A 21,194-nucleotide genomic window follows, 5' to 3' on the forward strand; every position below is an offset into this window, starting at 1 on the left:
ATCCTGAAAGTGCCTGGGAGCAGTGGTGACTTGAGAGAAGGTATTATTTCACAACCAGTTATCAGCAAATGTGGGCATCTCCTGCCTTGTCTGCGGTGCCCAACGTGTCAATGTGTTTACAGAAAATATTTTCGGCCTGATTAACTGGTACTTCTTAATTATTTATGTTTTATTTGATACGTATTCTGCTTGGATTATTTAATTAGAAGCACTTGTCAGAAACGCGCTGTTCAAATAAATAATGAAAGACTTTTAAAGTCCGCAATTCTTATCACCATTTTATTCCCAATGTGTTATTATTGTGCTTAAGGGGAGCGTGCATGTTAACTTGAGGAGTAAGTCGTTCAATACCCTATTGGAACACGAGTTATCCACTTTGTTTATTTGAAATATAAGAAAGTTAATCAATCGTTAAATTAAACCTCCGAAGCATATACTTGTAGTTATTAACTTTGCAAACTTTTGAGGGAAGATCTGACCTCTTGCATTTGAGGAAGGTGGGAGAGGTGAAAATCTATCGAAAAATATCAAAGCGGTGTTTAAGAAATATTGTTTTAAACGGTACTTTAAATCGGCTCGTCTAATGGCAGGCGTTAAAAATAAGTAGTTCAGAAATTAAATCGCTTGTTTAATTTCAACCGCGCCACTGGTTCGTATATGGAACGAGAATATGTTACGTTAAAGTCAGTCAGTCCGGTGATTGATTAGGATTGCCCGGGATGGGGTGGGAAGGAGAGGTGAGGGGAAAACTGAGCTATGAAAATAAGTTGTAATTGATGTTTTCATAACAAGGAGAGTGAGTCCTCCTCCCGCTCCTGATACGCCAGACTTCAGGTGAATTTTCAGAAACTGTTGGTTTTAGTGAACACATCAGAAGCCAATAGCTGCTCGCTGGCCAATCAGATCTCACCGTTGTGCCTTTTGAGGCTATATTACATTGCTGTACAGCCAGTCTTTCTTGCGCGTCTCCAGACTTCGTGTCCTTATATCACCATTTGTCCCTTTTCCCAAAAATACAAAATCCCTGACCCTGCGCCCAGCCCCTGATGTGCCACCGTTGTCGGGGATCTGACTGTGGGGACATTGGAAGAAAAGAAGACCAGCGAGATAGCGAGAACGGCACAGAAGCCCCCGAGTGAACATGATGCTGACAAGAATTGTGTTAGTGGGACTGATCTGCTGTTCTCTCGTCTCGTCTGTGAAGGCTTGTGGGCCGGGCCGGGGTTATGGGAGAAGGAAGCATCCTAGAAAATTAACCCCACTGGCCTACAAACAATTCATTCCGAACGTGGCAGAAAAGACTCTGGGTGCAAGTGGCAGGTACGAGGGAAAGATTACCAGGAACTCGGAGAGATTTAAAGAACTGACTCCCAATTACAACCCAGACATTATTTTTAAGGACGAAGAGAACACGGGAGCGGACAGGCTGATGACACAGGTACGGGTCAAATCTCCAATTGTATTTTCCCCATTACCCTTCAGTGTAGGCGGACTAGGGTCGCTGCCGGTGACGGATCAAACCAACATGTCGAAGGTGGGTAATATCTGTTGGAGGAAAGTTTGGGGATTCTGGTGGATCTTTATTTTTCTACCCTTTTCTGAGCCTTTCTTTTTCTTTTGCTTGTTAGGGGTGTGTGCAACGCTTCTTGCGACTCGCTGTGTAAATGTGTGTGCAGTAATCCCCTGAGTTTGTACTTTGATCAATCAGAGTGTACACTGTGAAGAAGGGTCTCCCATGTGTATGCATACTACCGGCCCACTTGCTAACCTGCAGTCCTGCGCGTTTACAGCTAACCTGCAGTCGTTTACTTCATCTCTCTCTCTCCCCACCCTCCTCCCTCCTGTTAAAGTATCTTCTAAATCTCACAGTTCTGAGCGGAGATGACTTAATGAGGCTGACTTGTCTAAATATAGGAGAGATAGCGAGAGATAGACTGGGGGCGAAATCGACCCGTCTTTCCCTCGCTTGCCTTGTCTTTGCAATCTGTTCAATTGACGCCGTTCACATCGAAACTCTATCTTCTATCTCAGCGTTTACCGAAGCGTTAATTTATTGTCATTTCTTTAGGGGCAAATTGCAGTGCCAGAACCGCAGAAATATAAAGAAGGTCACAACCGTTCGCTTACTTGAAAGTTTTATTGCAAACCCTAAAAATTACAATCACAGCTAAGGTCATTGGAAGTTCCTCCTTAACGGGGCACAACGTGCCCATATGCGCGAGTGCCATTTGGTGGGACCGTCTAAAAGTCATTAAGATTTAATGCACATTTAAAAATCTCTATCTCGTGTTGAATGAACATGTATGATGAAACATAACCGAAGGGAAAGGCAGATGGTGCAATTTTTCCCCGAACAATGATATTACCCTTTTAAGCAATTAAAATCACCGAATGTTTACAAGCAGCGCGTGTCGTCCCTCGATGCTTCATGTGGTCACCCTGTATCGCATTTTAAATAATATGAAGGCCACTGGCCGGGTTGTTCAGTGTGACACTGTGCACACAGCAAGGTTAAGACAAGTCCCGGATCTCCGACAGTCGCCGCGACAGTGAGACACGGTAACACCGAGAGAGACCTCCAGGTACCTCCGCCCCCCCCCCCCCCCACACACACACACACACACACACACACACACACACAGACACACACACACACACACACACACACACACACACGTGTGCGTCTCGCATTCTGAGTTTCACTTCCTCTTCTATTATCGATCGCGGCTGACTGAAATTGCACATTTCATCTCCTCTCGCTATCCCTTTCTCTCTTTCTTTCGCTCTCTCTCTCTCTCGCTCTCTCTCTTTCCCTCTCCCTGTCTCTCTCTCTCTGCTCAGAAACAGTAGGTAAAAGCGATTTATAGGAGCGGTGGCGCTTATGGGCAGATGATCATACATAAAGGAAATACATGTAAAAATTTTTAAAGCCACAAGATAAAAATTGCGCTGCTCTTTTAGGATTCCTTCGGCCACTTCAGAATAACTGGGCTGCTGCAGCAGCCGCTCTCCACGCCCCGCGTACACAATGCACTGAGTGGGAAGGACGCGTCCCTGGGAATAGACCGTCTCTCAACACGGATCCCGCATTAGCTGCCAGTGTTTGCACTTCTGACCTTCAGTCAATTCCCCCAAATATGAAAGCACCGGCAGCATAAAGTCGCGCCTTCCATGTGCGTTTTATTAAATATTCCTTACAGAAATATATCAATGAAAAAACGTCCGGATCTCAAGTTCAACAACCCTCCGCCCACCCAGTTCACCCAAGCACAGTCTGCCTGCGTTTATTTCGTGTAACATTTGAGGCACCTCAGCGGGCCCCGGGAATAATCGATTGGCGATCGATCTGTGTGTGGAATTTAGTGAGTGTGTGGTTGGGGGGGGGGAGATAGAGAGCAGATTGAAATGCCTACCCACCTGCCTCCCTACACACACATATACACACACGAGGGTGAGATCGAGAAGGCGCGGTGAGCTGCTGGCATTGACGGCTATCTTTGCGTTCTTTCAAATATGTCAATTCATATCACAACCCAGCGTAAATAGAGTAAGACGTGAGCACAAGCGGTGATTCGTCAAGCGCTATGTTACCTCGCCGAGGGCGAGCGAAGGTCTCACGCTGAGCTTGGCTGGTGGCTGGTCAGATCTGGGTTTGATTCACGGCACACGACCCAATGAATTAATAAATAGGGTTTGTTTTGGCACTGTCGCTGCGGGTCGCTCGCCGCTCTTTGCACTTCCACCGCCTCTGTATGCAGGCTCTGCCGCTCTAAAGGAAGCACTCAGAGCGGCGCAGCACGTCCTTGAAGCGTTCGTCCTGCCCGCTCGGAGGTTGTTCGAGCTACTAATGAGAGGGGCGGTGGGGTTCCTGGGGTGCGGTCCGGTCCGTCGCCAGTACAGAAACGGCGTGTGCGCACTAGCGAGCTGGTGCGGCAGACCAGGATGAGAATGGTATCACAGCCAGTCGGGCAATTTCCAAAGAAAACTTGCTCAAAATCCAGGCCTCAATAACCGAGGAAGGTGCGGGAATGTGCTCGGATTTTACCCAGTCTATCTGCGCGCACAGAGCGTGGGTCTGGCTAGCCCTGTTCATGTGCATAATGCCTTAATCCAGAGTGCAGCTGAAAACGAGGAAATCACTCCCTCTCCTGCCCGCTGACAGAGTCGATAGTACGCTTTATTTATTGACTAATTGAGCGTTACGGCAAAATCAGCTCCCCATACATTAGCTAGATTCCCTGATAACAGCCGGAGGCTGCCTTTTGCAGGACGGCGCATTTCACAGTTACTTTCATTGCTGGTCGCAGCACGCGCAATGTTGTCACGTCCCACGGAAGTACAAATGACAACAGGAGAAGTAATGTCAGTCTCTCTACCTCAAACACCCCACCCCCACATCCCCCTCTGAAGGAGCCTTTGTGGCTCGCAGCAGTGTTGAGATCTGGAGCGTTGTCCGGGGAGAAAGACGGATCAGTTAGAGACCAGTCGGGTGGCTGAAACGTCCCGCTACTTCCCATTCCCCTGCGCCGGGAATGCCGCCCGTGGGAAAATTCGGCCAACATGAACTGGTGGAGCCCGCGCTATCTGTCAGTGAAACGCCTCATCATCCCGTGTCACCTTACATGTCTTCCAGACATTTCAGCCCTTACACCCGTCTGCTCCCACAAGACAGGAGCAGGCTACTGAATAGACCTGGACAGGCAATACGCGAGATACATCTCCCCGAAGCAGTTTGTGTTTTGTTTGTTCCCATTTGTTTTCACCAAGGTTCCACTAAGATACATGGGAGAATTGGAAAGGCAGAAGGGCACTGGCTGTCTGGCTCATTTCTATGCGTGATGCTTGGATTTAGACATCTGTATCAGCGACGAGCTTGTCTCAGTGATATTGCCCTGTGTATGCTCATTATTGGCCAACCTATAAATAAATGGGAGGCACCAGCTACCGTCATAATGAAATGCCTAATTGTCTCTCAGCGAGCCAATTCACTTTGGCGGGATCTTTAACTGAGTTCTTGTTTCTCCCTCCTTTCTCCCTTTTTGACAGAGGTGTAAAGATAAACTGAACTCCCTCGCAATCTCGGTGATGAACCAATGGCCCGGGGTGAAGCTGAGGGTGACGGAGGGCTGGGACGAAGACGGCCATCACTCCGAAGAGTCGTTGCACTACGAGGGCAGAGCCGTAGACATTACCACCTCGGACCGAGACAGGAGCAAGTACGGTATGCTGGCCAGGCTCGCTGTCGAAGCAGGTTTCGATTGGGTCAACTACGAATCCAAAGCTCACATTCACTGCTCGGTCAAAGCAGGTGAGACAGCACTTTTAAGAGAATGTATTGTCCTTTTTTTTCATCTGCTCTGATTAACGTGATCACATTTCATATCAGTATTACACACTTCTAATCTGAAAACACCCCAGGCGCCAGTCAAAGCTTCCTGCCACTTCTGTAGGGTGGAGACGCCAAAGAATTAGTGCTTTTTATTGATCTTGTCATAAATAATATGGTCATCAGTTCACAGTAAGTGAGGGGGAGGACACTAGCGAGATGCAATGAACCGGGACACTTTCCCGAAGGTGTCAGCTGGGCCTCAGTTGGGAGCAGTCCCGTCTTGTGCGTCATTTGGCTGTGGGTTCAAGGCGCAGTTAGCAGGACCGGTCATCAGTGCAGCCGCCCTATCCGAGGAGCGGACTTTCGGCTACATCTCCCTGTTCTGTCGGGCGGTGTACCTGTATTTGAAGAACACTTGAACAGCCGATGTTGAGTGGACGTTCCTGAGGTGGAGGTGTCGAAAACCAGAGAGAGGGCGCAGCCTCAGTGTACAAGGACGTCCCTTTAGAACGGAGATTAGGAGGAATTTCTTTAACCAGAGGGCCAATTAATTCATTTGCATAGATGGCTGTGAAAGCCAAGACACTGGGCACATTGGTTCTCGATTGGTAAGGCTGACAAAGGTTACGGAGAGAAGGCAGAAGAATGGGGCTGAGAGGGATAATAAATCGGTCATGATGGAATGGTGGGACAGACTCAATGGGTCAAATGGCCTGAATGTTCTCCTCCCCCCCGTCCCCCCACCGCCACTGTAGGAAACATCCCCTCCACGTCCATTCTATCGAGGCCTGAACCAGACCATCTGGTCAGCGGGAAATCTCGGGTTCCAGTGGGTTTTCGCCCTGAAGGTGCTCGCACTGAAGGAGCACACCTCAGAAGCTCAAAGACTCAGTAACTTAAGCAAAACGTAGAAAGCACAAATGCTCGGGCGCTCTCTGTGCATAGGAAATGTCGCCGTTTACAGGCATGACCCACTGATAAACCTCCGCCTTAACTGACTATTCGCTCTGTGCAAGGCCCCGGGTAGCGACCTGGGTCCTACGGAAGGAAGGTGGCATTCTGCAGGGGCAGATATATTCCAGCGACACTGATTGGTCAGGGACCAGTAGCATTCCGAAGTAACGGGTTTTTGATTGGCTTTGGGTAAAAAATGACAGCTTGGAGTTGGCGAATGTTGTTGATGGGACAACATCTCGCACCCCTTTAGAGTTCCGCCTAAGAAAGTTTGCTAACTGGTCTGTGGGCGGTTAACTGGGGGATTTTGCGTTTCCGCGTTATGGAGAAAAAGCAGAAGTACGGACTAGCAGAATCTATATCTCAAAACGTCTCGGCTTCTGGGCTACACTGTGCCTCATTTATTTCAAGAAATAATTCGTTCATTTATTCCTTGCCATGATATAAATCGTTCAAGGGAGTGGATATAGTATTCTACATGCACTGGGAGGTGTGGAGATTGCTTGATAAGTTTTCTCATTCAATCTCGAAATTCAAAGTCTGCAGCTGCAACGAAATCAAGAATCGGTCACTTTATTCATCACTCAGTCTCCAAGGACACATAAAGAAACCGCAGCGCAGGCGGCCTACACTTAACCTGTCCCAGACCACAGATATATTTCTAATGAAAAGACTTTATAGACCTTAAGTAGAAAAGCGTGCAGTGGGTACTGACTAAATATAGACCTGGGACTCTATAACAAAGCTTGGATGTTTTTACTGTTCAATATTGTGCGGATAACTTGCTCTTTGTACTGCACAGTGATCTAATTATAATTAGCGGTCCTGGATATAAATCGCTCTTCTCCCTACGAAACCCATACTTTCACAGAAACGAGTTTTTCTGACTTCTTGGTAAACATTAAATTTCAGCGTGTTAGATGTGTGATTACACTTGGCCGGACGTATAATTTCTAAATTTCTATTTTGCTCCACAGACTTTACCTGAGTAATAATATTTTAAATAGTAATTTTCCCACTACCCGCCCCCCCCCCGCCCTGTTCCCCCGTCCCCTTTTCCAGAGCATTTCACTGTGGCCTGGATTTGGGTCAGACTTGTCATTGGCTTTTGTTGAATCGTTCACCACTTTTCTGCAACATTGTCACAGGTTTTATCTCCGTAAGGATAACGGATCTTATTATAATCAAATAAACCCATTAATTTTTTTCATAGTCCATTTGTCGATCTCTGTCTCCCAATCTCCGTCTCTCACTCTGCCTCTGTCTCCCTCTCTCTCTCTCACACACACACACACACACACACACGCACTGTCCGCCTATCTCCCCCTCCCAATGCCCACAACTCTGTTCCCTTCTACGCGCAGCTGTGAAATGACAAACTCCAAGAATTCGTAAGAATATTCATTAAAGCGATTCTGCAAAGGAACTGCGAGATCTTCGCGGGCTACCGCCAGGATCCCAATCACTAGGATGCTGTTTTAGACCCTTAGCGCCAGAACGCGGACCCTAGTTGTTTAATAAGGAGGCGCAGGACCACAACCGTCGTTCTTGCATCGCCACGCACTGTCTTAATGAAGAATGAACCACGCTGTGCGGGCCAAATAAAGAATTATAGGTAAAAACTCTTAGAAGACTCGTCTAATGTCGAGTATAATCTGGCCCTCCTGTTATATAGCTCTAAATAGGAGAGGGGCAAATCTGAAATTTAAAATTCTAAACACACTGGGCTATCCAGACTCGTCTTGAGCCCATGTCATATGGGTCGTGTGATTGTACCACATAGATCTGCCGAACTATTAGAGGGGACTGTTAGTCCAGTCTCCGATCCGTTTGTTCCGCCACTATTTCATGCCTGTGAATCATATGAGAAGATTAAACGCTGTCTGCGGAGGAGAAAAATTCCAGCGAGGAAGATTCGTTTTCTACGTCTCTATTTGTAGAAAGAATGATCCCGGGGAGAGGAATGCAAAGCCGGGGTTGTCTCAAGCCTCGAGTCATTGTCAGCCTAACAGAGGAGAAGGGGCCATTGATGGCGGGCTATAGTCAGCCTCTAAAGCCGGGCTCGGTCATTTAAAATTCAAATACACTTCTCGAGTGTCCAGCAAAACGAACAGTGTTTCTGCTGTGTAAATACTGTTTGCAAGAGCCTTGCATTCTGGTGTGTAGTGTATGTGTGAACTGACACATAGGGGTTCCCGCACCTGAGCAAACAGTCAGAGGGGCTGGGAAAAGAAAGTGGAAGTGTCCTCTCGTTCGAGTGTCTCATCCATTAGCGGTATCAGAATGACAATGCAGCGCCTTTATTGGTTTTTAATTAGACGACACGGAGCGAGTCCTCTGAATACCGCACTCGTCGGCCTCGGAGGCGACTTTAGTTCGCTTAAGCCCATCACCTCCGCTAGAGCAGAAGCCAACGACAGCAGCTCGCCAAAGCCCTCTGTCCTGGGCCGTGCTTTCAAGTTATCCCCAGGTATAGCTCATCGAAGTTTCTTCCTCTCTCAGGGATGAGGTCTTTGGAGCTTCTGTGGCGTTTCTGTAGCACCGTAGCCGGGCATGGCGGAGTTAACTTTAGACCAGCGCCCGCACAAACTTTTAAGTTAAAGGTGAAGCTTTTCCCGTATAAAGCAGAGGGCATAGGCACTCCTCTACTCCCAGTGTTTGCTTGCTGTGACCAGCTCATTAAACTGAATCCCGTTCGGTTCCATTAAACAGAGGCGAGAAAGTCGTTAACAAACCAATAAAATGTAATTTGCGGCTCTTTTTCGCCAATTAAAAAGCAATTTCCGAGAAATAGACACGACTTGTTTTTAATCGTGTTAAGAGAAGAGAAAGTGTACTTTGCAGAAACTCCTGAGTCTGAAGATTATAATCCTTATTTGGACCACCTTAATCAAGGCATACATTCCCCGCTGGCGCTAACAGGATGCAGCGCACCTGGGCAGTGTGACCGCCCGAAATGAATCGGACTTTCGAATCCCGGCGACCATCCGATTCGGTCCCTGCTGAAATAATCGATCCCCTGCCTGGAGCCAGAGTAATTCTGCATTTCAAATGCAAAGCAGAAAACAAGTTAAATGTTTTAAGTCCAGAAATAAACTGCAGTTCATAAAGTGGAACAAGTTAAGAAGGATTGTTCTGAGCTGGAAAACTCCATAAACCAACTTTCTTCATTGCAGGCCTCACGAATTCCTTCGACTATTTCTGTATCTACCCCGTTACCTGTCTATCGCTCTGCCGAATTCTATAGCTGTCCATCCGATCTTTTTTTTTACATATCTATGTGCCCATATGATCTCTTCCTGTTGATCTGAGATGCTCCTTATCTTCTGCTGCTGTAACCCATCCACCTCAAGGTGTGACATGTTGTGCATTCAGAGATGCTCTTCTGCACACCACTGTTGTAACACGTGGTTATCTGAGTTACTGTCGCCTTCCCGTCAGCTTGAACACTTCTGCCTACTCGCATTAACAAGCTGCTTTTTTTTCTCTCCCCCACCCCACAAAACTGTCACCAGCTGGATGTTTTCTGTTTTTTTTTCCAACATTCTCTGTAAACTCTAGAGACTGTTGTGTGTGAAAATCCGAGGAAATCAGCAGTTTCTGAGATACTCAAACGAACCCAACTAGCAACAACAGTCATTCCATGGTCAAAGTCACTTAGATCACATTTCTTCCCCATTCTGAAGTTTGGTCTGAAAAGCTACAGGACCTTTTGACCATGCCTTCGTGTTTTTATGCATTACGTTCCTGCTATATGATTGGCTGATTAGATATTTGCATTAACAGGAAATATCATTAACAGAAGGTGCACAGTGTACCTGATAAAATGGTCACTGAGTGTGTGTCTCTGCAATTAGAATTTCTTTAGCAACAGGGTGGGGAATTTGTAGAATTCAATGCTACAGATGGCTATGAAGACTGAGTCATTTGGCATATTTAAAGCAGTGGTTTATAGGTTCTTGATTAGTAAGGGCATCAGTAGTTATGAGGACAAGGCACGAGAATGGGGTTGAGAAGGATAATAGATAGCCATGATGGAATGATGGAGAAGACCTAATGGGCTGAATGGCCTAATTCTGTTCCTATGTCTAGAATCCAACCATCTTCTCGCAAATACATATATATTTTATGTATTTATCTTTCTGTATTATTTGGATATATAGTATTAGTGATGTGTGATGAATAGACCAAAATGCACATAAAATTGTCAATAGCCTTTGCTAACATTGATATTAACATTTTATTTTACGGCCTAATTCCTATTAGAGGTAGTGGTTAGCACAACACTTTACAGTGCAGGCAACTCAGGTTCAATTCCCACCATTACCTGCAAGGGGTCTGTACGTTTCCTCCAGGTGCTCTGGTTTCCGAAGATGTGCCAGCTGGTAGGTTAATTGGTCAATATAAATTATCCTGTGATTGGGCCAGTATTAAATCAGCGGATTTCTAGGCGGCATTTCTAGAAGAGCGAGGAGGGCCTATTCCATGCCTTATCTCAATAAATAAATAAATTCAGAAGGAAAATCTCTGAGGATGTAGATCTCACAACCACAGGGAGTGGGTCAAATTAATATATGAAATTTATTTTAGTGGAACTGGATGAGAGGGGCAAGGGAATACAGGATTATTCTGATAGGTTTAGATGAGAAAAGATGGAGTGAAGTGCAGATTGTGTATTATTGTCAATTCAATTGCTCCTGCACTTTGCATCCTTGGTTGGCCTTGCACTGTGAGTCATAGCAGTCTACAGAGCAAAGTATGGACAAAATAAAAATGTTGTACTTGAATTAGCTATTATCATTAAATTCAGTGTATAATTTGTCCCTGTACTTTGACTGTGTCTGCAGTTACTTTAAAATATCTTGCCCTTCACCTAACTCTGCTCAGTCTTGCCCAATATCTTATTATCAGAATCACATGCTCCTTTTTATGTCTTACTCTTTAGAGTTAAAATAAACTCAGTTATACCACTCCTTCACGAAGGACAACCCTCACAATGCTACGCAATGGGTGAGACTGTTAAGACCAAGTACTGGAATTAATAAGAAGGACTAAAGTGAAGAATAAAAGGCAAATGGGATGTTAGTTTTCATGCAAAACGGTCTGGGGTACAAGGAAATGGAATGGTTGCTCTGTTAATTCAGAACCTATGTGAAGTATAGCATTCAATTCTTGGGCAGCCTACTCAGGAAAGATAAGGTGGTGCACTTTACAGCTCCCAATATCTTTTACTTCCGTTTTTTTTTATGTTATTGAGATAGTGTGGAATAGGTCCTTCATGTTATAGCACACAAAATCCCGATTTAATGCTAGCCTAATCATGGGACAATTTAAGAAGGATGTCAATAAAATTGAGAGAGTACAGAGGAGGTTTCCTAAAATGTTGCCTGGGTTTCATCTCCTAAGTTACAGAGAAAGGTTGAACAAGTTAGGTCTTTATTCTTTGGAGCGTAGAAGGTTGAGGGGAGACTTGTTAGAGGTGTTTAAAATTATGAGGGGGATTGATAGAGTTGACGTGGTTAGACTTTTTCCATTGAGAGTGGGGAAGATTCAAACAAAAGGACATGGATTGAGAATTAGAGGACAAAAGTTTAGGGGTAACATGAGGGGGAGCTTTTTTACTCAGAGAGTGGTAGCTGTATGGAATGAGCTTCCAGCAGAAATGGTTGAGGCATGGTCTATGTTGTTGTTTAAAGTTAAATTGGATAGATATATGGACAGGAAAGGAATGGAGGGTTATGGCTGAGTGCAGGTCGGTGGGAATAGGATAGGGTAAGAGTTTGGCACGGACTAGAAGGGCCGAGATGGCCTGTTTCCATGCGGAAATTGTTATATGGTTATATGGTTATATAAGATGACCAATTAACTTAAGAAACGGCGCATCTTTAGACTGTGGGAGGAAACTGGAGCACCTGGAGGAAACCCATGCGATCGCGGGGAGAACAATCAAACTCATTACAGGCAGTGGCAGGAATGGCAGGAAGTGAATCTGGGTCGCTGGGACTGTAAAGCATTGCTACCATGTCGCCCAGTGTGTGGGTTTTCCCTGGGTGCTCCAGTTTCATCCCACAGTCCAAAGAAGAACTGGGTCGGTCACTGGGTCCTGTGGTTAGGTTAGGGTTAGATGGGTTGTGGGATTGCTGGGACGGCGTGGCTCGAAGAGCTGGAAAAGCATATTCTACGCTGTATCGCTAAATAAATTAATTAAACTGATACGGTAACCAGTAAGAAGCCACTACCTCTGGCGGGGAAGTCCAGGAACGGGAGTTGTGGGTACAAAACCTTAAAATTAGAGCTGCACATTTAGGGTTGATAGAGCACATCACATAAAAACAGTACAGTTTAAGAAAAAGCCTTGCAGTCCATTATATCTGTGCCGATCATGAGGCCAGTGTAAACTAATCACAGCTGCCTGCATATGTTCTATGTCCCTATATCCCTGCCTGTTCATGTTCCTGTCTAAACTCCTCTTAAACATTGCTGCTGCATTTGCCTCCACCACCAACTCTTCTCAGTGAGCTCCAGGCATCTACAACAACGTATTAAAAAAAAACTTGACATGCACATCTTCCTTAAACATTCCCCCTCTTGTATTAAACCTCTGTCCTCTTCTATTTGACATTTACACACGGTGAAAAGAATTTGATTATATACCCTATTATACGATATCAGGTCACCCCTCAGACTCTGGTGCTCCAGAGAAAATAATAAACAAGTCTGTCCAGCCTCCCCTTATAACTCATGCACTGCAATCCAGATGTCAGACAGAATTTCATCACATGAAAACCCTATAGATTCACTGGTATTTCTATTGTTGAAACAGGAATGTCAAAACTAACAGACGCAGTTTTTAAAGCCGATAAAATAGAGATCTTAGAATAAAGACCAGTGATTTGCATTTAGGTGCAAATGAAAACTGCCTTAGGGGACTGAGTGGCCTACCCAAGCTCTCTTCTCCCTGCTGCCACCAAGAAGGAGGTACAGGAGCCTGAGGTTCCACTCCAAGTTCAGGAACGGTTATTACCCTTCAACCACCGGGTCCCTGAGCCAGCATGGATAACTTCACTCACCTCAACACTGAACACAACTTGAGGACTTTTATGTTTCATATTCTCAGTATTATTTATTTAATTACTTACCTATCATTATTACTGTTTGTGTATTAGCACAGTTTCTCTTCTTTTGCACATTGGCTGCTTGTCAGTCTGTTTATGTGTATCTTTTCATTGATTCTATTGTATTTCGTCATTCTACTGTGGATGCCTGCAAGAAAATGAATTTTATGTTAGTACCTAATTAGTACTTTGATAATGAATTTAATTTGAACTTTGAAGCTCTCGGATTGCCAACATAGACGGTGAGACAGAAACCAATGCTTTGGGACAGGAGGGGTTTCTGACATAGATAAGGAACACAGATGTGCATGATAGGTCAATATCTACGATGGCAATTGTATTTGAAACAGATTCTGATTTTTTGGGTCTGTGGAAGAAATATCAACAGTTCCAAGGGTACTGTTTATGGATGGAATGTTTTCTCAGCTGGTCCATGTCGACCAAGATTCCTATTTAAGCTACACCCATTGGCCCATATTTTCCCATATTCCTCTAAACCTAAATCCATGTACCTGTTCAGGTATTTTTAACTGTTTTTTAATGTACCTGTTTCAACCATTTCTTCTGACATCTCATTCCATATCCTGACCATGCTCTGGGTGAAAAAGTTGCCTCTCAATTCTTAGTAAATCTTACCCCCTCACCCTAAATCTATGCCTTCTAGTTCTTGATTCTCCATCCCTGGGAAACAGACTGAATGCATTCCCCTTTTCCACAACCTTGTGATTTTATACGCCTGTACAAGATCACTCCTCACTCTCCTGTACTCTAATGAAAATTACCTACCTGCCCAACTTAATTACCTCCATAACTTAGTCTCTCAACTGTAGCCGATATCCTTGCAAGTCTTCTCTGCGCACTTTACAGCCCAATGCATCTTTCCCATAGCAGGATGACCAAAGCTGAACATATTATTCCAAACGTGGTCTCAGCAATGTCTTGCACAAATGCAACATAATGTCCTGACTTCTATACTCAGTACCCTGACTATTGAGGGTCAACATGCCCAAACCATTCTTCACCACCCTGTCTACTTGCTACACCACTTTCAAGGAACCATGTGTTAGTACTCCTAGGTCCCTCTCGTCTACAACAGTGAATATTTCAGCATGTAAACACCCCTGAAAATTGAAATGAACAAATAAGATTATCCCTGGATGTAAAGACTAAAAGGGCAATTGTAGCATTTCCTGGTGGTCAACCATTTTAATTCCAGTCCCCTCTCCCATTCCACAACGTTGGTCCATGGCCTCCTCTGAGGCCATTATCAGGTTGGAGGAGCAGCAACTCATATTCTGTCTGGGTAGCCTCAAACATATTGGCGTGAATATCGATTTCTCTAACTTTCGGTAATTTCTTCCCCTCTCCTTCCATTCCCTCCTCTGACTCACCTCTTACTTTTTCCCCTCATCAGCCCATCACCTCCCCTGGTGTTCCTCTTACTTTCCTTTTTCGCATGGTATGTTCTCCTCTCCTATCAGATTCCTCCTTCTTCAGCCCTTTTTTTCCCCCAACTATCATCTCCCAGCTTCTCACTTCATCCCCCTTCCCAGACCCACCTGGCTTCATCTTTCACCTTTTGGATTGTACTCCTTTCCCACCCTCACCGTCTTATTCTGGCTATCTCCACCTTCCTTTCCAGTCATCATGACAGGTCTCTGCCCAAAGCATCGACTGTTTATTCCTTTATATATGCTGCCTGGCCTGCTGAGTTCCTCCAGCATTTTGTGTGCGTTATTCTGGATTTCCAGCATCTGCAGAATACATTGGGTTTGTGTAGCAGAACGGATCCAGTTAAGAACAAAACAAGATAATATTGGCATTGGCCATGCTCCATGCCTGAAACTTTTGTTTGGATATGAGAACTTCACGTTGTCTTTGTTTACACATCTAAGAAGTCTACTTTGTTTCTGCCATCTGAAACAACACTGAAGGTACTTGGTAGATTTCAATTAACTTCTAAATAGCCCCATGCCAGATACATTGGTGGAAGATCTGTGTCATCCTCCCACCTACATATTGTAAAGCCCAGCCACTGACAACATTTACAGATATGTGCAAGGGTTCCTTTGAAACTTTGAACCCTCCTTCTTTCTAAGAGCAGGTGTTTGAATCTTCAAAGTTCAAAGTAAATTTATTATCAAAGTATGTATATGTCACCATGTACTATCCTGAGATTTGTCTTCTTGCAGGCATTCACAGTAAAATAATATACTATAATTTAGGAAAACTATAAATAACAAAGATTAACAAACAATGTACAAAATGAAATAAATCGTGCAAATAATAAAAAAGTAAATAGATAATAATGAGTTGCAGAGTGCTTGAAAGGGAGTCTATTGGCCATAGAGTCTACTTAGCGTTGAGGCAAGTGAAGTTATCCATGTTCTTTCAAGAGCCCCTATGGTGGTATCAGCATGGACAACTTCACTCACCTCAACACTTTACAGTACTCTATAAAGGGTAACTCTCTTTTGAGTAAGTAAGAAAATATGTTGCAATTACTCCTTCCAGAAAGGAGGAATCTTTGTAGATGTGTATCTAGAGGGATCTCACGTCCTGGGGCTCCAGAATCTGATTAGTTCCCGTATGGTGTGATGGCAAGTGGTTAATGGCACCACTGCCAAAGCTGGATGGATGGTATATTCTTTGACCTCAAGGGAATCGGGCGACACTGAGTTAGTGCTAGAAAATTGGCACAGTAACCGTTATAACCATATAACCATGTAACAATTACAGCACGGAAACAGGCCATCTCGGCCTTTCTAGTCCGTGCCAAACTCTTACTCTCACCTAGTCCCACCGACCTCCACTCAGCCCATAACCCTCCATTCCTTTCCTGTCCAATTTAACTTTAAACGACAACATCGAACCTGCTTCAACCACTTCTGCTGGAAGCTCGTTCCACACAGCTACCACTCTCTGAGTAAAGAAGTTCCCCCTCATGTTACCCCTAAACTTTTGCCCTTTAACTCTCAGCTCATGTCCTCTTGTTTGAATCTCCCCCACTCTCAATGGAAAAAGTCTATCCACGTCAACTCTATCTATCCCCCTCATAATTTTAAATACCTCTATCAAGTCCCCTCTCAACCTTCTATGTTCCAAAGAATAAAGACCCAACTTGTTCAACCTTTCTCTGTAACTTAGGTGATGAAACCCAGGTAACATTCCAGTAAATCTTCTCTGTACTCTCTCTATTTTGTTGACAGCTTTCCTATAATTTAGTGACCCAAACTGTACTCAATACTCCAAATTTGGCCTCACCAATGCCTTGTACAATTTCAACATTACATCCCAACTCCTATACTCAATGCTCTGATTTATAAAGGCCAGCATACCATAAGCTTTCTTCACCACCCTATCCACATGAGATTCCACCTTCAGGATTCTATGCACCATTATTCCTAGATCGCTCTGTTCTACTATAGTAGTAGTACTGTAGTAAGAGGATTCAGCATGATCTTATTGAATAGGGCAGCAGAAGCAAGTGGCCAAATAGCCTCCTCCCATTTGGCTTCTAATATTCTCCTGTACATTACTTTAAACTGGCCACCCACTACCACTGTCTGTAAACTGACAAAAAGTGGCAATATAACAGTGCTCACTGTTTTTGAACTTTGGATAAGGTATGAGCCATCAGGAAAGGTTGGACAAATGTAGGTTGTTTTCTCTGGAGTGGTAGAGGCTGATAGAAATTTATAAAATTATGAGGCATAGGTAGGGTAGACAGTCTGACTCTATTATGCTAAGGTCAAAATAGTAGTGGACCTACATTTAAATTGATTGAAGGGAAGTTTAGATGACGTGTGCAGGCAGGGCTCTTTGTATGAGGAGGGCTTTCTATGCAAAGAGTGCTCGGTGCCAGGGACAGTGGGGGAAGTAAATACTAATGTCATCTTAAGGAAGCTTTTGGATAAACACCCGAATATGCAGAGAATGGAAGGACGCAGACCTGCAGACTTAATGGATCGGTTTAATTTGACATTGTGTTTGCCAGAGAGTCTGTTCTGATGCTACACTGTTTAGTATTCTGTGCTACAGTTCATACTGTGTCTGTTCATTCCATCACCAATGAGGTCCTGTTGCTCTTTCCAACAGAAAACTCGGTAGCTGCGAAGTCAGGAGGCTGTTTCCCCGCCTCGGCTCGAGTCAGCCTGGAGAATGGCAACAGCAAATGGCTCAAGGACCTGAAGCCGGGAGACCGGGTGCTGGCAGCAGACGAGCTGGGCAACCTTCTCTACAGCGATTTCATCATGTTTCTGGACAGAGCGGAGGAGGTCGAGAAGGTTTTCTACGTGATCGAGACTCGACAGCCTCGCCGGAAGCTCGCCCTCACCGCCGCGCATTTACTCTTTGTCGGACACAGTTCGAGTGAGGGGCAGATCGAGTTCAGGGCAAGGTTCGCCAGCGACGTGAGGCCGGGCCAGCTGGTGTACGTCACCGACGGGGACGGTCAGCAGCTCCAGCCTGCCATGGTCGACAAGGTTTACCTGGAGGAGATGACAGGTGCTTATGCCCCACTGACTGTCCAGGGCACCCTCGTGATCAACCAGGTTCTGGCCTCTTGCTATGCCGTGATAGAGGAACACACTTTGGCCCACTGGGCTTTCGCTCCTGTGCGGATGAAGCATGCAGCCACATCTTTGCTTCTGCCCAGCGACCCACTAATGGTCAACAGTACTGTCCAGGAAGATGGAGTCCACTGGTACTCCAGTGCCTTGTATCAGATAGGCAGATGGGTTTTGGATGACGCATCAATTCATCCTTTGGGAATGACGTTGGACTTTAGCTGAAACCATTTACAGCCATTACAGACAGACTTTTACAGCAGAACTTACTCAAACACAAAGCAGAGTTTCGACAAGAAGACCCCAGGAAGTTTTTTTCTCGTGGGGATATTTATTTTGTTTTGCATTGTTTTTAATTGCCCGTTGCTCCTGTCCTTTGTTTATAATGTCTTCTTGTTTAACGGAAAAGAAACTGGAACTTTGAGAGCCTTAAAACTCCTTTGATAATTTATTCCCAGGTGACCCCACCACAACAGAAACTATTTTGTGTGGTCAGCCAAGGAGAGCAAAATATATTTTTCTATCTGTTTTTGTCCCGTGAATCATTCTACAAACGTTTGCGACGAATTCTATTGTCGATGTATTTGTAATCTCTTGTTCCCGCCCTCGCCCTGTGTTGTTTTTTTTTAATTTCTCTAGACTTTCGAACAAAGCTACACTGCATTTGGGGGGTCCATAAATTATATTTTTATACACAGAATTGTAAATTAGATTTTTGGATTACTTAACTGAATCACATTTCGTTATTTGAAATAGTGTAAAATACGAGAATATATTATTTTAATTTAAAGTCTAGGTGCGAAAAAATATAACATTTTGACCATCCCACTGACGATGTTTTGACGTTGAACCTGCCATTTTGTAAACCAGGTGAGCTACAGGGAAAGTGCGCATGCTCGACAAACATCCGTCCCTTCATCAATAGTGACATCTTGACATCTCCATCTGGGACTGAATTTTATTGGAAGAAATTATTTTTTAAAAGTGACGAACCTTGATGATTAATAATCATATTCTAATGAAAGTAGTAGTTTGTACAAAGTTTTTTTGCATACGAATTAAAATTCGACAAAAAAGCTGTAAATTTACTAAACCGTATTATTTGCATATTTTGTAATAGTTTAATACAGTAGTTTTATAATATAGAAATGTGCCAAATACTCTGTCTGAATATTATTAAAATATACAGCATTTCAATTACACGCGACTTTTGATAATCGAGAGGTGAAGAAAGGCGTTGTGTATAGATACTTTAAAATATTTTGCAAAGTGAAAAGAGATGTTTATGTTTTAGGGTCAATCGTTTACGCCACAACCTACTGGAGTTGGAATGGATGTATTTTCAACGGCAGGGTCCAAAAGACCAGCCATGTTTTACATTCTATTTGAATCATTCATTCTGCAACTTATAAAACAAACTGTAAGAAACGGACATATTGTTTGTAGCTATTATTTGGTCGCTTACGATCAACAGTAATTTCCCACCTCAATGCTGCTTTTCATAATTTTTTTTAAATAAAATTTCTCTAAAGTCTAAACGCAGCTGTAATATGTCGGAGAACTGAAGTGAACGGAAGTGTCTGCACTGCAAAAATAAAAATCCGCAATGTATGTATGACCGATGTTGGAGAGCTTGGGCAAGACGCACACACTCACACCATGTTGGAAGAACTCGGCAAGTCAGGCAGAATCTATGAAGTGGTATACACAGACGGCGTTTCGGGCCGAGATCCTTCATCACTCCTTTAACAGGAGTCCTTTTGAAGGGTCTCGGCCCCATACGCCGACTGGCGATTCCCCTCCAAGATGCTGCCTGGCTGGGTGAGTTCCTCCAGCATTTCGAATGTGCACGTTTCCTTCTAAAGACAAACCATGCCGCGAGTTTAAACCCCCTTTTCCAATGGAAACCTAAACTGAGGAGTATCTGGCCAACTGCATTCATTGCAACAGATGGCCGTGGCGCCAAGTCATTGGGTAGATTTAAAGCGGAGGTTGACAGGTTCTAGGGTAGCCAGGGCGTCAAATGTTACGGGAGAGAAGGCAAGAGAACGGGTTTGAGAGCGATAATAAATCAACCATTGTGGAATGTCGGAGCAGACTCGACGGTTCCAATGGCTTAATTCTGCTCCTATGTTTTATGATCTTATGAATTCAGAGAATCACTGGATCACCCAGGCCATTTGGCCCACTGTGCGTACTAGCAAAACACCCATCCCCCCCCCAACTTGCCTTACAAATGCCTTCAATTTCCTTTCAATGATGGTTCTGCATCCACCGCTGGAGGTGCAAATCAACGAGTAACCGCAGCCCCACTCAGCTCTGAACCCACACGCCCTTTGACCACCAACCCCCGCTGTCCCTTTAATTGCCCGCGGCGCTTGATGGACGGTTCTCAGGTACACGATACATTCTCGGATGAGAGCAGTAACTGTTTGCATTTTCGCGATAGGATGCGCTGATTGAAGCGGTATCAATTTCTCGCAAACTCAGATTAAAACTAGTGGTCTTTTCCAAACCTCGCGTGCAGGCGAAGAGACGACAAAGAATTGGCTTCCTAAGAAAGCTGTCTCTTAGTTTCCTTCTGAAGTAGTTGCTATAATTAACTAGAGGGGGGAAACCGTGCACAGACACTGATGATTGAAGGGATTTCATACGTATTTTAAATATTCAAGTTGCCCTGACAAGTAAGCGCTAACTATATGGAGCATAATGACAGCTTTAGTTTGCCTTGCGCACCACTTAACTGCTCTGGATTCTGTAATATTTACATGTGGAAAGTTGAACCAAGCTACCAAATGCAACGGTCCCCACAGGCAACCGCAGACAAATAAGATTGCCAGTATTAATAATGGAGACAGTGGTCTTGTAGGCTCGCCCTCAAATTAAATATAACACTGTTTTAGTGCAAGGCATGAAAATTAACCTGTGTAAACAGAGGTCAGGACGTTTCCCTAAAGGCTGTACAGCGATGACTTAACACTCATTTCCAGGTTCACAAGCCTACTCAAAGAGACATCGCCTAACCTCAATCCTAATTTGTTGGTTTAAAAACAACTGAGGTTGCTGGAGTAGCTCCGCTTAAAAAAAATGCACTAAACAAAATTCATAGAAAGCCCTTGTATAAAATAAAATTACCAGGCAAATATTAATTGGTGACTTTTTAACTACAGATGCAGAAATTCTGAAATAAAAGCGGTAATAGGACTGTAAGACATAGGAGCCGAATGA

The 21,194-nt window shown here is 44.3% G+C and overlaps 1 protein-coding gene across 1 annotated transcript; it reads left to right on the forward strand.

Annotated features, from left to right (window-relative positions):
- Positions 1–975: 975 nt before the first annotated feature.
- shha (sonic hedgehog signaling molecule a) lies at positions 976–19,489 on the forward strand. The gene is made up of 3 exons (XM_063042418.1): positions 976–1,438; positions 5,047–5,308; positions 17,497–19,489. Exons 1-3 carry the CDS (start codon positions 1,142–1,144, stop codon positions 18,189–18,191), a joined length of 1,254 nt encoding a protein of 417 aa, XP_062898488.1. The 5' UTR covers positions 976–1,141; the 3' UTR covers positions 18,192–19,489.
- The last annotated feature ends 1,705 nt before the right edge of the window (positions 19,490–21,194 follow it).

The sequence above is a fragment of the Mobula hypostoma genome, chromosome 3 (assembly GCF_963921235.1).
Source record: "Mobula hypostoma chromosome 3, sMobHyp1.1, whole genome shotgun sequence".
In the NCBI taxonomy this organism is placed as follows: domain Eukaryota; kingdom Metazoa; phylum Chordata; class Chondrichthyes; order Myliobatiformes; family Myliobatidae; genus Mobula; species Mobula hypostoma.

Coding starts and splice junctions, on each gene's coding strand:
- shha (XM_063042418.1), top strand. CDS start 1,142: ATGATGCTGACAAGAATTGTGTTAGTGGGACTGATCTGCTGTTCTCTC. Junction 1,439..5,046: donor CGGACAGGCTGATGACACAG/GTACGGGTCAAA, acceptor CCTTTTTGACAG/AGGTGTAAAGATAAACTGAA. Junction 5,309..17,496: donor TCACTGCTCGGTCAAAGCAG/GTGAGACAGCAC, acceptor TCTTTCCAACAG/AAAACTCGGTAGCTGCGAAG.